Genomic DNA, 14,068 nt, shown 5'->3' on the forward strand with positions numbered 1-14,068 from the left:
TTGAGGAACACGCTCAAAACTATTCTTTATTCACCGATTTATTTCCCTTTTGGATCCCTACATTTTAGCTCCGTTCAGCGAACGGTGACTCTGACTGAGATAGTATAGCGGTTGAGAGGCACTGGAACACGCAGTGAAATCAAATCAGCTATAAACAAGGCATTACAAAAAATGAGGAACACGCTCAATTTCTACCTTATTGTACGATCTCAGATGTTTACTTTTAAGTTCACTTACTGCTGTTAACAATGGAGAGGTGGACTTGAGCTAAAGTCCCATCTGCTTTCATTCGTTTAAGCGGGCGCGCGCTGCTTACGTCACGGGTCAGAGACACACACACACATCTCGCTAGCTTCTCATCTTTCATCCGCAGCAAAATAAAAGATTAAAGAACTTGGTTTATGCTCACAATTTAGATTAAACTGCCCACATTTTTCTCCACCATAATAAATGTGAGGGAAACAGGTCAATTTAGCTCAAAGGGAATCATTTAAGATTTTAAAGGGAATTTGAACAGAATCACTGTTTCACGGCTGATCACTGAGACGCCCTGCGATTCACTGAACGAGCCGTTTAACATCAAATCTGCGCTGGATATTAATATCCAAAGTATAGTTAAAACACTATCAATTAGCACAGTAACAAGATCGGCATTTTAAGACATTAACTTGTAAGCACAAAACACAAGATACTTATCTTTTCAATATGAATAAGGCTTTATTAGATAAATCTAAGACATAAACTAATCTAACACATAAACGCACGCACTCACACATTCATACAAGTTACAGGAAGAACGAAAGTTAGGGAAAGATGAGTTTAAGAGAATGAAAATGTGGAATCCCAAGTTTACAGCAATACGTGAAATTACATAGACATGAACAGCCATCAATCACTTAATTACCCCTTGCATTGAGTTCCTCAATGAGGTTAAAATTATATTAGATACACCAGTACAAATGTCTGGAGGTAGTACTTGCGTCTCCTGTGTAAACTTGTCATTGAAAGGGGGTGTGGTTGGGTGTTGGCTGAAGACACGGAGTTGTGTGGCTGGTTGAAGTTGAACGCGCAGACGAGGTCAGACTCCGGAGACACGGCGTTACAAAACTTAACTCAGAACACGAAACTCTCCAACAGAAAAGAAAAGAAGTAAAGTTTGACGAGACTAGGTGGTATTTCTTCTCATCGTGGCTAAGTAGCAGCAGGCGTGCAGGCCGAAGCACGCTGGAACCGCGCTCAAAGAACAGTGATGACTAAAAGCATGGCTAAAAGCTAAAGCTAAGAAGCAAAGTTAAAAGCAAACTAAAAGCAGGCATGACTAATAGCAGAAGCATGATTCCTATAACAATAATATGATACATTTGACAAATAACTGATGGTCATGACTGTTTCAAGCTAACCGATTCGAACACATACATACTAGACATGAATATGTATCCTTAACCCTTTAACTGTCACCCCCCCCCCATTTTTTAAATAGGCATTAATGTGCACTATCCAAACTAAAATTGCTGTAATTTATGAACACTTTGGAATATAAACATAAGGTTGGTCTCTTTTTAAAGAAGAAAATTAGCAGATTTTGGCAAAAAAAATTTTTAAAAAACTGAAGTATCAAAAAGTTATAGAAGTTTAAATGTACTGTAAATAATATGCGCTATATTAATTTTATTTTATTTTATTTATTAAAAATATTTTACATAACAGGTTTTACTCTAATTGGTCTAAAATTAAAGCCTTGTGTCTAAATAAGTTATGTTATAAATTTGAAGTTGATATGAAAAAAATTGAGGTTCCTGTGAGATTTTATTTAGGGCGTCATACCACACACATCCACTGGGAGTCATCAAAACTATTTTGAATTTTGCTTAATTATTTTTTTTTCTAGATTTCTCTGTGAATTTGACTTCTATCTCAAAATAACCACCAAATATGAAGTCCTGAGACTCAGACCTTTCCAATGATATGTTTGTTGCCAAGATTATAAAAAGTTTTGGTTCTATAAGACCGTAATGCATTATGTTTTATGACACTTGACCCTGCCCACTAAGGGGGAGGTGACCGCCATTAGATTTTAAAGTACCATTTCCATGGTAAAGCAATGTCCGATTTCAAAATGGTTTTCACAGGATGAATCTTGGGCTTCTAAGCTTTCAAATGATATATGGTTTATGATGATTACTAAAAGATTTTATAGAGAAAAAGACAACAACAAAAAAGAGTGCCAAGCGTCCCACAGGTGGGACGGTGACAGTTATAGTTATTAAAAGACATACACAATAAGTGATTATAACATGATAGTCAAATGTGTGGGTTACATATAAATGAATAAAGAGTGAAGCGATAGACTGATATTCATTTATAAGTCTTTTTGAATTCATTTTGGTCCATATATATGTAGAAAAGACAGTTTCTGTACCATTCTCTTGACCAAGATTTCTGTGGAGACCAGAGGTTCAAAGCCCCTTCCCCCTTAGGAATTTCAGTCTGGTTCTGCTGGGGGAAGTCAATCCAAAGGATCTTGTGTAGTACTCTCATGGGTTTACTTGTGATCTCCGGCGTTGCATCTCAATTACTTGCCCCAAATTTGACAATCTCTTCTCCGAATTGAAATTGTCAATAATTATTCTAATGGTGTTAATGTCGAAAGCTGTTCTGTGAAAGAGTTGGTTGGTTGGTTAACTTGTTTCTGACTTGTGGCACTAGGACGGATTTATGACCTCCGGTTGCCTTCCTGAGGAATTTGGCTCATGTTTCAACCACAGTCCTGATCGACTCTTATTTGTCTGATTCGGGTCAGATCCGCTACACTGTGTTCAGTCGAAACTCTGGTTGAAAATCTGTTCGTGTTTGGTGTGCTGTCTTTGTCACATCGTGGCACACCACACACTATAGGAGCAAAACGGTTAAATCTAGGATTTTTTATCCTCATGTTTGTGCTCTTTTCACATTTTGTAAATCTTATAAGATGTTAAAAATCTTTTAGTGTTTACCCAGCATTAGGAACAGAGTCTGGGCCTAATCTAGGCTATCCAGGTTTTTTTTTCTTCCCATTGCATCTGAAAATGACTTTGTGCCGCAAATTCACTTCATGCACTCTGGAGCAGATCCGCCTCCACATTGCTCAGCTGTGGACCATTTAAAAATGTTTGATATAAAGGTTGCTGTCCCATTTTATACAGGAATTGTTCATTTAAAAAAATTGAATTATATTGTTAGTTTTAATTATATTGTTAACACAAGTTCATTTAGGCTATTTAACATAAACTCCTTGAGATTTTAAAGTCAGTTTAATAGTATTTAAATTCAAGTTTAAAAAAAGGTTTTAATTGCTTAAATTATTTCTATGAATTAATAAAATGTTATCATGTGTAATAAGTGTTAATTCTTTAAGAAAATAAGGGGAAAAATAAGGGGTCCAAATATTTGTTTTGTTTCGCCTATTTATGTAGGCTACAATTATTCAAATAATAATAATAATAATGTAATTAAAAAATGCCATCGGCCTGAGTAAATTTGTGACTTTAAAGAATAGTGATTTAGGAGGAGAAAATACAGTAAAATTACAAATGGTATTGGATGTTAGAGCATAACAACTGAAGGTCTATGAAACATTAGCTAATAAAGCATTTTTTTTTAATAATGGAACTTTAAGTTTTGAACTAAAATATTATTTCAACCATATAGCATGTGAATAAATAAAATGCATACTTTTCAATGAAAGAACACTTGAGTGTAGGTTGCTTCTGGTGTTTGGATTTGTACTTCAATATAATGAGCTCCACGTTTAAGAATAGCCCTAGACTAGGTTTTTTTTCCCTCTCTCTCTCTCTCTCTCTCTCTCTCTCTCTCTATTTAACAATATTAACTTACATTGAAATACATCTTCCTTCAGGTAGACTGAATCTTTTCCTGCCTTGCTCAATGTTTGGTCAGTTAGCACGAGTCCCTTGCCATTTTACACACCTCAATTTAAATGCGGGTGCAATTACAATTTTTTACTTAAATTATATTAAAGCAAGTAGGGCTTGGTGATAAATAGATTGTATTGAGTAACTCGAATGTGTAATTTACATTGGTTTGTTTGAATGAAAATCGGTTTTCTTTTTAACATCCACCGACACTCCACTCAGGGCTCCCATAGATCGGAGTGAGCTCAACCTTCCCACACAGAGACACAGAGACATGCTGCCGAGCAGAGTATGAGCAGAGCGGAGTGATTCTGACAGGAGCGAGGAGCGGATATTAAGATTCTGAGCATCGTGGTTTTCACTCACTCCAACAGCCCGTAATATAACTGCATATTCAGCAAGAATTCACGTTAAACATATTTAGCTATGGCTTGATCAGAAGGTTATAATGACTGCAATAGTCGAGCGGAGTTTGTGTGTTCCTTTTACTGATTATTTTCGGGTTAAAGCATGATTTAAAAATATACAGCACATTCACACGCAATGGCTTTTGCAATAATGCATTCAAATAAATGTAATCTTACAGTGCTACTACATTATCAGTATTTTATTTTGAAAGATTTTAAAATCTTTAAGAAATGCATCGATCTGTTTAGATAAAATAACTGACGAAAATGTACTGTTATTTTCATCACAAACAAAATTTGCACAGCAGAAAGCAGCAATTATAGATTTAATACTTACAATGTTATTAGTTTGGCATGTGGTAGGGAAAAAAGTTTACACACAATAGCCTAAGTCACTTAGGACAGAAACAGAAACTCTCGTGTTATTTTATTTATTTATTTTTTATTTTTATAGACTACGTTATGAACATAACATTTCAAAAGTACTGAAATACTTTAGCCACGGAGTGAAGGCGGAGTGGTGTTTGTGGTATCAGTGAGCACGGATCGGAGTGAATATTAAATGCTCTGAGCGCGGAGGGGAAGTTTTTGCTGCTTCACTCCACTGCCGAGTGAGAGAGATGTTTCAAACAACAAAATGAAGACAACCGCGGCAGCACAAACACAGCATATCCGCCAAAAATCCTACAAAAGACAACAAAACCCAGTGATGCATACACTGGACATGATCCCCATCAGTGAACTGATGCTTGTTCTGTTTATGAACTGTACTGACACTGTGTTCAGATGATTTGACACTGTAGTGTGATGTCATCAAGTTTAGACACACTTTTAGCGCAGTGGAGCACAGATGACAACTCTCGCATCCTGTGTAGACACAGACAGTGACTGCTCTATTAACAAATAAGTTATATAAGAAAAATAAAACCCTAAACCAGCGGCATAACGAGATGGAAATATACACTAGAAAATATATTTCCACCCGCTCTGCGAAGCCGCAGTCTTAATCTGAACAGCTCTTAACGCCAAGTGGATGTTAGATGCACGATGGGCGAGTATTTAAAAAACATATAATAATAAAATAAAATAAAGTACTGTAAAATACTGTTTTTTTTATCATCTTGTTGGAGTTATAGGCTAAGTTTGACTGACAAATGAATGATAAAAAACTATATTAAAACTTGTTTTGAAAAATGTATGTCCTTTGAATATTGATTTTAAGTAGGGGGGGGGGGGAGTGTCATTACAAATTAATGACACTCTTTTTAACATTGTGTGCAGTAGTTCAAAGATTTTCATATTGTCTTCTTAATGATTAAAATTAGATAGTTTTCTTCTAGAAAGACTAGAAAAAGCTTTTTTCTCCACCTGAACGTTTTTGTCTTTCTAGAAGAAAACTATCTAATTTTAAACATTGTGTGCATTTTTTTTATTATAATGAGAGAACTTGAGTTTAATCATGAGGACGTTTTATTAATCCATCCATTTTTTAGGGTTTCAAAGATTTAGCTAAATTGTGCAGGATTAATTTATTTGTTTCTAGTTTTAGGCTAATTCGGCATAAATAATGGGAACGGAATTATACAGTGCCTCACTTTTTACTCAAATAAAGGAAATAATTAATAAAACATGCAACAAAAAAGAAGTTATGTCAAAATAAAGGACAGGTAACGAATAACAAAAATGCATGTTGTTTTATTAAAGGAATTTTAAAATAGCAATTAAAATATACGCCTAATATATGAAAATATTGACATTTAGCATATTAATCCATGTAGCATAGCTCACTAAAATAGACTACCACTTTTAATGCTCCAATGCAAAGTAAACCACTATTTCTTTTGAATAATATAACACATAATTAATATAATATAAATAATACTGTACACCTTTTAAATGTGTCAAATCTAAAATATGGTTTAATACCATGTAGCTTAGAGAACATAAGCACAGGCTCAGGCACAGGCTTCAAATTTTCCTGCTTGAATACGTTTTAAGAAATGCACATAACTTCATAAGTACCAAACTTTCATCTGTGAATATTAAATATTAAATATATAACATTATAACTACAGTGTTTTTCTTTAATTTTCCATGACTGCAACACATCAGCGAGGCAAAACTGACGTCTATTTGCGAAAATGTGCTTCGATGCGCTTGTTTGATAACATGGTTAAAGCGCCACTCAGCGGTCAAAAGCTGCAAATGCACTTTGCAGACGCCGCGGCGGCAGTATGTGCGGCGGTACAACCAATGTTTTGGATGGCCACCTACTGTACTACATGTCTGCCATCTAGTGGTAAGAAATACAAATGAGATATTACAAAAAAATGTATTTCAAAATGTTTTAATTTTGTGCGTAACAATGCGATTAATTACTGTAGTAAAGTAATGTGTATTTTCAAAATAAACTCTTTTCCTGCCAGCAATTATTCATTCTTTCATGCATTCATCCATTTTGTCATCACCAGCATTTTTTATTATTTTCACAAAAATGTCATGTCCCCCAGAATATTTTGTTGTATGAATGTATGAACAAGAAACATGTCAAAAGAAAGAACAGTGCATCTGCTTAAAAATAAAATAAAAAAATAAAATAAATCAGAAAAATTATCAAAACATAAATGAAGTAGAGCGACAGTATGACTATTTTTCACACTTGTGTTCTTTAGATCCATTGCCCATGTGGAGATACCAAGCCTTAAAATCATCATCAAAGAGATGGAGGAACTGAAGAGTCATCTTACCCTCATCAACTCTCCAGTAGTACTGTGTCACAATGACCTCCTGACTAAAAATGTCATCTATAACCAAGAAGAAGGTGACTAACATTTATTACAATAGTTGAGTTTGAGTTTGTTTTAATTATGCCTTTCTTAGGTGTAAATTGAAGTTTTGGCCATATGAAAGAGGTCTGCAACTGAGTTTCTTGTAAGGTTTGAGTCAACATTTCATAGATAAATTTGTATGAAAAAAAAATTGTATGTTTAAAAAAAAGTATTTAAATAATTTACTGCTGTTTCTTTTGCTCTCTCTTTCTATCTCTGTTTCACACACACACAAACTGAGGTCTTAATTAGCTGGGTGAGGGATTTCAAATTCTTATTTTTGTCACAGTGTCTGGTCTGTGTTTCCCAGGGTGTCCACTAGTGGTCTCACTACCTCATAGTTACCCCACTGCAGGCACTACATTTCCCACAAAGACTTGTCCCTTAATCACTGTTAATTGCACACCTGTGTATTGCACTCAGCTGTCTCCACTTTCATCGTTTTCACCTGTCCATTTAAACAGGTCTGTTTCTATCGGTGTCTGACGTCAAACGATTAAAGTGCAATAGAAAAATTAAAAAATTGAAAAAAGTCTCTCAGTCATGATTCACTTTGATGAAAATAAGCTACCTAGCAGAGTCTTCTTAGTTTTTTAAGTTATATGGTCAGGCCAAATATTCCTCCTCCTCTGAGATGCTATAAATGCCTAATGTATGGGCATGTGGTGGCAGTTTGCAGGTGTAAACAGAGATGTGCAAGATGTGGGGGTTAGCATGAATATGGTCAATGTGGAAGTAATCACTAATCAAGAAATTTGTCCCAAATGCTGTAATTGCGGAGAAGAGCACAGTGCGGGATATGGAGGATGTAAGGTGAGGAAGCAGGCGGCACAAGTTCAGATGGTAAGACTCAATGAAGGGATAACATATTCTGAAGCAGTAAAGAAAGTTGGAAAGAAGGATGAAGTAGGGTACCATTACCTGAACAAATAATGAAAAGCAAACCTGAGGAAAAGAGAGCGATATCAAAGATAACAGACAAAGTGTCATTTGTGTCGTTTATGGCAGAAGTTGTCAACTGTTCTGCTCAAACTGATAGCCGGACAGAAGGAATCAAGATAATAATCAATGCAGCTGAAAAGTATTTTGAGATAAAGGGTATTTCTGTAGACATGATAAATGAAAATCTAAAAGTATACGTAACAAGCTCACAATCAGGATGTGGTGGATTTTAATAACGGTATTTAGAATTTTACAGTGGAATGCCAGAAGTCTTATTGCAAATGTTCAAGAATTTAAGGAATATATATCCAAGAAAGAAAGCAGCCCAGATATAATATGTATACAAGAAACTTGGCTTAAGCCATATATAGGATATACTATAATAATTCAGAAAGATAGGAAACAAGGGAATGGAGGTGGGGTAGCTACTTTCATTAAACAAGGATTTGGGTTTAGAAATAGTGTAAGAGATGTGGAGCAAGAGGTAGTAGTTGTGGAAGTATGGGAAGGGATAGTTATAAAGTTATAAAATAATTAATTTCTACAATTCATGTGAGAATTTGAGCTTAAATGTGTTGGAAAATATTGGTGTGAATGTTCTTTTGTGGGAAGAAGGAGAAGGAGGCGGGAACCGGCGGACAATCAAAATGAAACTAACAAAACACAAAAAAACACAAACAAAAACCGAACACAACTAAAATCCAGGCCTGGTCCTCTCTCGTCCTTCATTGTCGTCTCTCCTGTTTTATATTCTTCCATCTCCTCCGTGGGACTCGAGACTGGTGAGTGTTGCAGGTGTCGCTGATTTCCAATCACTCCACCGCCCCACTCGTCACATACCCTCATCGCCACTCGCAGGCTGGGGGGCTCCCACGAGACAGCGTTCTACTCCCCCTACCCCTTGGGGGGGACCGCTCAGGGTGACCTTCGGGAACCCGGGGGTAAGACAGACGAGGCGAGAGAAAAGAAGAAGGAAGGATGAGGAGCGACAGAGACGAGAGAGGGGAGAGAAAAAAAATAAATAAATTAGTTCCGGTTCCCAGACGCACTGCCACTCGGCCCTCCACCCGCTGGGTGAACTCCTCCGCGGTGCCTGGCGGTGGCACTGGGTGGCTTGGTGGACGGCATGACACTCCTCCACCGCCCGGTGGACGGCGACGGCTCCTCCGTTCTTGGGCAGCCGGCAGGAGACCCCGTTCCTTGCTCCTCTGCATCATGACGGACGGCAGCAGGCTCCAGGCGAACGGCGGCGACTCCTCCGCTCCCTCACGGATGGCAGCCGCCCCTCCACATCACGAGCAGCCGGCAGCGAGCTCGTCCGTCCCTGGCAACTCACTCCAGCCCAACGCCTCGAGTGTCCATGGCACCCGACTGCTACGCCTGCTCGATGGCACCGCGGGTTCACTCCAGCGGTGAGGGATCTTCAGCAGCGCGTCCCTCCTGGGCTTCGGAACCAATGTAGCAATGTTCTTTCATGGGAAGAAGGAGGTGGGATCTGGCGGACAATCAAAATGAAACTTTAATAATAAAATAAAGACAAAACAGAGTGGCAGCCCCTCACGGACGACTGCCGCCCACAAACAAAAACCAAACACAACTAAAATCCAGGCCTGGTCCTCTCTCGTCTATCACTGTCGTCACTCCTGTTTTATGTCCTTCCATCTCCTCCGTGGGACTCGAGACCGGTGAGTGTCGCAGGTGTCGCTGATTTCCAATCACTCCACCGGCCTTGCTCCGTTCCCACGGCTCTCAGCCCCGCCCCACTCATCACAGTTAGTGTCCGACAATTTAACTGGAAAGTGTGAATGGAATATAATGAAGCAAAGTACTATAGGAAGTGATCATTTTCCTATTGTTGTTAAAATTGGGGTGAACGTAACAAAAGTGGAATTCTCCTTTCATTTCCAACTGTTCTTTGAATATTATATAAATGCCGTCCTTTATTCTCACCACCCCATTTCATTTGTCACGTATCTTTTTATGTGTGGATACCTCCACATATAGGAATTGAAGGTAATGAAAAACATTAAAATGTCAGACATCAAATTTAATACTCCAATGAGTAAATTAGAAATAAAAGGCCTAATTAAAAAAAAAAAAAAAACATAAAAAGATACGTGACAAATTAAATGGAGTGGTGAGAATAAAGGACGGCATTTATATAATATTCAAAGAACAGTTGGAAATGAAAGGAGAATGTTGGGGATAGAAAGGAAGACAGCATAATATCTCACCATAGAATTGGACATTTTGTACTTAATCATTATTTATAAGAGGGAAACGTGTCTGGACTTTGTATTAAATGTGATCTTCCTGAAATAGTTGCACCTATTTTAATAAAATGTAAAAGATATGACAACGAGATATTACAACTTACAGAAGCACTTAATATAGAAATAAATCAGATCTCATTTTAGAAAATGTTAAATAAAGATGTGACTATAGATATGTTTCAATGATTAAGTATCTCAAAGAGTTGATAAACAGGATTTAAAGAATCACTACTAAGTTTATTATTATTGTTATTATTATTATTTTATTTTTGTATTTCTTTTATCTCTTATGTTTGAGTTAGTTTTTATTAACGTCATTGCTCCACAATCCTGCCCTGTAGGTGGCGGTAAATGCACCTAAAGCTTTGCGTCAAAGACAAAGAAGAAGAGGTTTAATTGGGACCGGACGTAAGCATTCTGAGTGTGTCAGCGGTGCTGTGAGGTCGATTTACCAGAGACATCGAAAACTCTGCTGGGGGATCTTTTTTTCTTTTGTTTCGCTCTCTGTCAGTAACAGTCTCAATTTTTAAAAAAATTGTACTTAGTGATAGAGTACGACATAGTTTTGACCAGTATCTTGTGCTTGTGTTTTAAAAGACGGTGTCTGGTGTATTTTCTTCGAGATCAGCGTAAATCCATACCTCCTTTTTTCTTTTGTTTTAACTTTTCACCCAGCGTGACAAACGCCAACTTTCTTGGTTTGTAACATTGCTTTACGTTAGCTTCTTTTTTCAGTTTGAGTTGATCTACCGGAGAAGTCGTAACACCTCTGTCAGTAACAGTCTCGATTTTTACAATTGTAGTTAGTGGTAGAGTACATTATAGATTTGACAAGTATCTTGTCTGATGTATTTTGTTTTAGATCCACGTAAATGCCTACCATCTTTTTTTCTTTTGTTTTAACTTTTTCTAACATCGTGACAAACGCTAACTTTTGGTTTGTATCGTTGCTTTACATTCGCTTCTTTTTTGTTTTAGTTTGAGGTAAGGTACAAATGCTATAAAACTCTGTAACCTAGTTTTCTAACTGGTAACAAACCTTAAAAGTTTTAAAATTGTAATGCTACAAGCTCTCACATCTTTTCCACGTGTTGCTTAATGACCGTATCTGGTAGTTTTTGACTTGTTTGGGTGTTTTAGATAAATAACAAGTAACCTAGTTTTCTTTTTATTTAATTTGTAACAACTTTAACACCATTTTTACACTTTTCCAAGTACGAAAACGATAATTACATTGTTTCCATTTCATCTATGTTTATAACCTTTTTCTTGAAATGCACTGTGTATTTAAAACCTTAATTAAAAACTTCCCTTATAACCATTTTCACGATTTCACATTTTAATATTTAAAAAAGCACATAGTTCCCAACACAGACACACACAAAAAAAACACTTCCCTCCCACCGAAATTCCTTCTCAGGTTCATATTTAGGTAACTGGGCTGTACAGGGAGGGGAGGGGGGAGTCCAAACAGGTGTCCAGAACAGATGTCTTTTATGATCCTCAATCAAATTTTTTGAGACAAGGCACCCAGGACTCTCTCTTATATATATATAAAGAAATGGCAAAAAAGGAAATGAAAGTAAAGGGAGAAATAGAAGCAAGGATGTTATCTTACCTAGATTGAGAATAGGACATTTGGCATTAAATAACAATTTGCACATAATAGAGAAACATGAAACAGGCAATTGTGATAAATGTGGACTACCAGAAATGGCTGAGCATGTTCTTTTAATATGTATTGCATATGAAAAGGGAAATATATTAGATGTTCCAAGAACGGGAACTGATGGGAGTTAATATTATATCTCTAAAGACACTTTTAGGTTATGGGGTAATGCAATCAAGAGTATATGGAAAAGTGTTTAAGTATTTAAAAAAGACAAGAGGCGCAGGATGGTTGACACCAGACCAAGGCGGAGCCGGAGGGATGAGGGAGCCAAGCAGAGCTTGTAGACTACTGGGCCATGGCGTAGAGGAGGGAGCTAGGAGCCATGCTGGAGCTGATGCCCCGGAGTCCAGGCCTCGGAGGCAGAGGTGATGGAGATTCCGACCACGGCAATGCCGGGGGATGGCAGTCCTGCGGAGCTCTGGAGAATTGGAAGCCCCCTTAGGGCTGGACAAGGAAACCAAGGATGAAGGAGGGCTGGACAGGAACAGCGAAGACAACGGAGAGAGAAGAGGGGTTCAATTTCCGGTGTAGCTCTCCATCAGCGGCAGGTTCGAGCATGCGCTCCGCACATTGAAGAGATGGTGGGCTGGGCTCTGGGATCCTGGAGTGTACAGTCGTGGCCAAAAGTTTTGAGAATTACATAATTTTATAATAGCAATTTGCATATACTCCAGAATGTTATGAAGAGTGATCAGATGAATTGCATAGTCCTTCTTTGCCATGAAAATGAACTTAATCCCAAAAAAACCTTTCCACTGCATTTTATTGCTGTCATTAAAGGACCTGCTGAGATCATTTCAGTAATCGTCTTGTTAACTCAGGTGAGAATGTTGATGAGCACAAGGCTGGAGATCATTATGTCAGGCTGATTGGGTTAGAATGGCAGACTTGACATGTTAAAAGGAGGGTGATGCTTGAAATCATTGTTCTTCCATTGTTAACCATGGTGACCTGCAAAGAAACGCATGCAGCCATCATTGCGTTGCATAAAAATGGCTTCACAGGCAAGGATATTGTGGCTACTAAGATTGCACCTAAATCAAAATTTATAAAATCAACAAGAACTTCAAGGAAAGAGGATCAATTCTTGTAAAGAAGGCTTCAGGGCGTCCAAGAGAGTCCAGCAAGCGCCAGGATCGTCTCTTAAAGAGGATTCAGCTGCGGGATCGGAGTGCCACCAGTGCAGAGCTTGCTCAGGAATGGCAGCAGGCAGGTGTGAGCGCATCTGCACGCACAGTGACTACGTTTACATGCTGTGAAAATTCGGGTTATGGTCGGGTTAAGGTCACTATTTGGGTTTCTGAAACATTCGGGATAACCCGTTTACATGCGTGAGCAGAGAGAGTTACCAATCCCGATGTAAACGGCGATGCACGGTTAGCGTCTGGACCAGTACGGACAACAAGACGCAATATGCGTCATTTCCGATTCTTGAATAGTTTGAATAGTTTAGGGGCAGATAGCGATAGTCTTTGTTAGCGCTTTGGCGCTGGTACTGATCCACCAGCAGCACTTGACACTACTGTGCCTCTATACTGCACGCGGGGGTTTTTTTATGCGCCATCTCTACTCAAAAGACCAAGATTCCTTGCGAATAGAACATGCGCAGAACACACATTTTGATGGGGATATGCCGAAACGTGTTTACAAGACCAAATATTCGGGTTAGAAAAGGGGTACCCCAGGTACCCCAGGTTTTTAAAAACCGGGATATGAGCATATCCGGGTTTTTGCCGGTGTTTACATGGCCGTGCGCGACCGGGTTATTGCTAATATCCCGGTTTTGAACGGGTTATTGGCTGCATGTAAACGCAGTCAGTGAGGCGAAGACTTTTGGAAGATGGCCTGGTGTCAAGAAGGGCAGCAAAGAAGCCACTTCTCTCCAAAATAAACATCAGGGACAGATTGATCTTCTGCAGAAAGTATAGTGAATGGACTGCTGAGGACTGGGGCAAAGTCATATTCTCCGATGAAGCCCCTTTCCGATTATTTGGGGCATCTGGAAAAAGGCTTGTCTGGAGAAGAAAAGGTGAGC

The 14,068-nt window shown here is 38.2% G+C and overlaps 1 protein-coding gene across 1 annotated transcript in view; it reads left to right on the top strand.

Annotated features, from left to right (window-relative positions):
- The window catches only part of zgc:113516 (uncharacterized protein LOC541449 homolog), a 123,485-nt gene that overhangs the window by 68,932 nt on the left and 40,485 nt on the right, over positions 1 to 14,068 (top strand). The window contains exon 4 of the mRNA XM_059536382.1: positions 6,991 to 7,139. Coding sequence (XP_059392365.1) covers positions 6,991 to 7,139 — 149 coding nt within the window. The remainder of the gene's footprint in view (positions 1 to 6,990; positions 7,140 to 14,068) is intronic.

The sequence above is a fragment of the Carassius carassius genome, chromosome 43 (assembly GCF_963082965.1).
Source record: "Carassius carassius chromosome 43, fCarCar2.1, whole genome shotgun sequence".
NCBI lineage: Eukaryota > Metazoa > Chordata > Actinopteri > Cypriniformes > Cyprinidae > Carassius > Carassius carassius.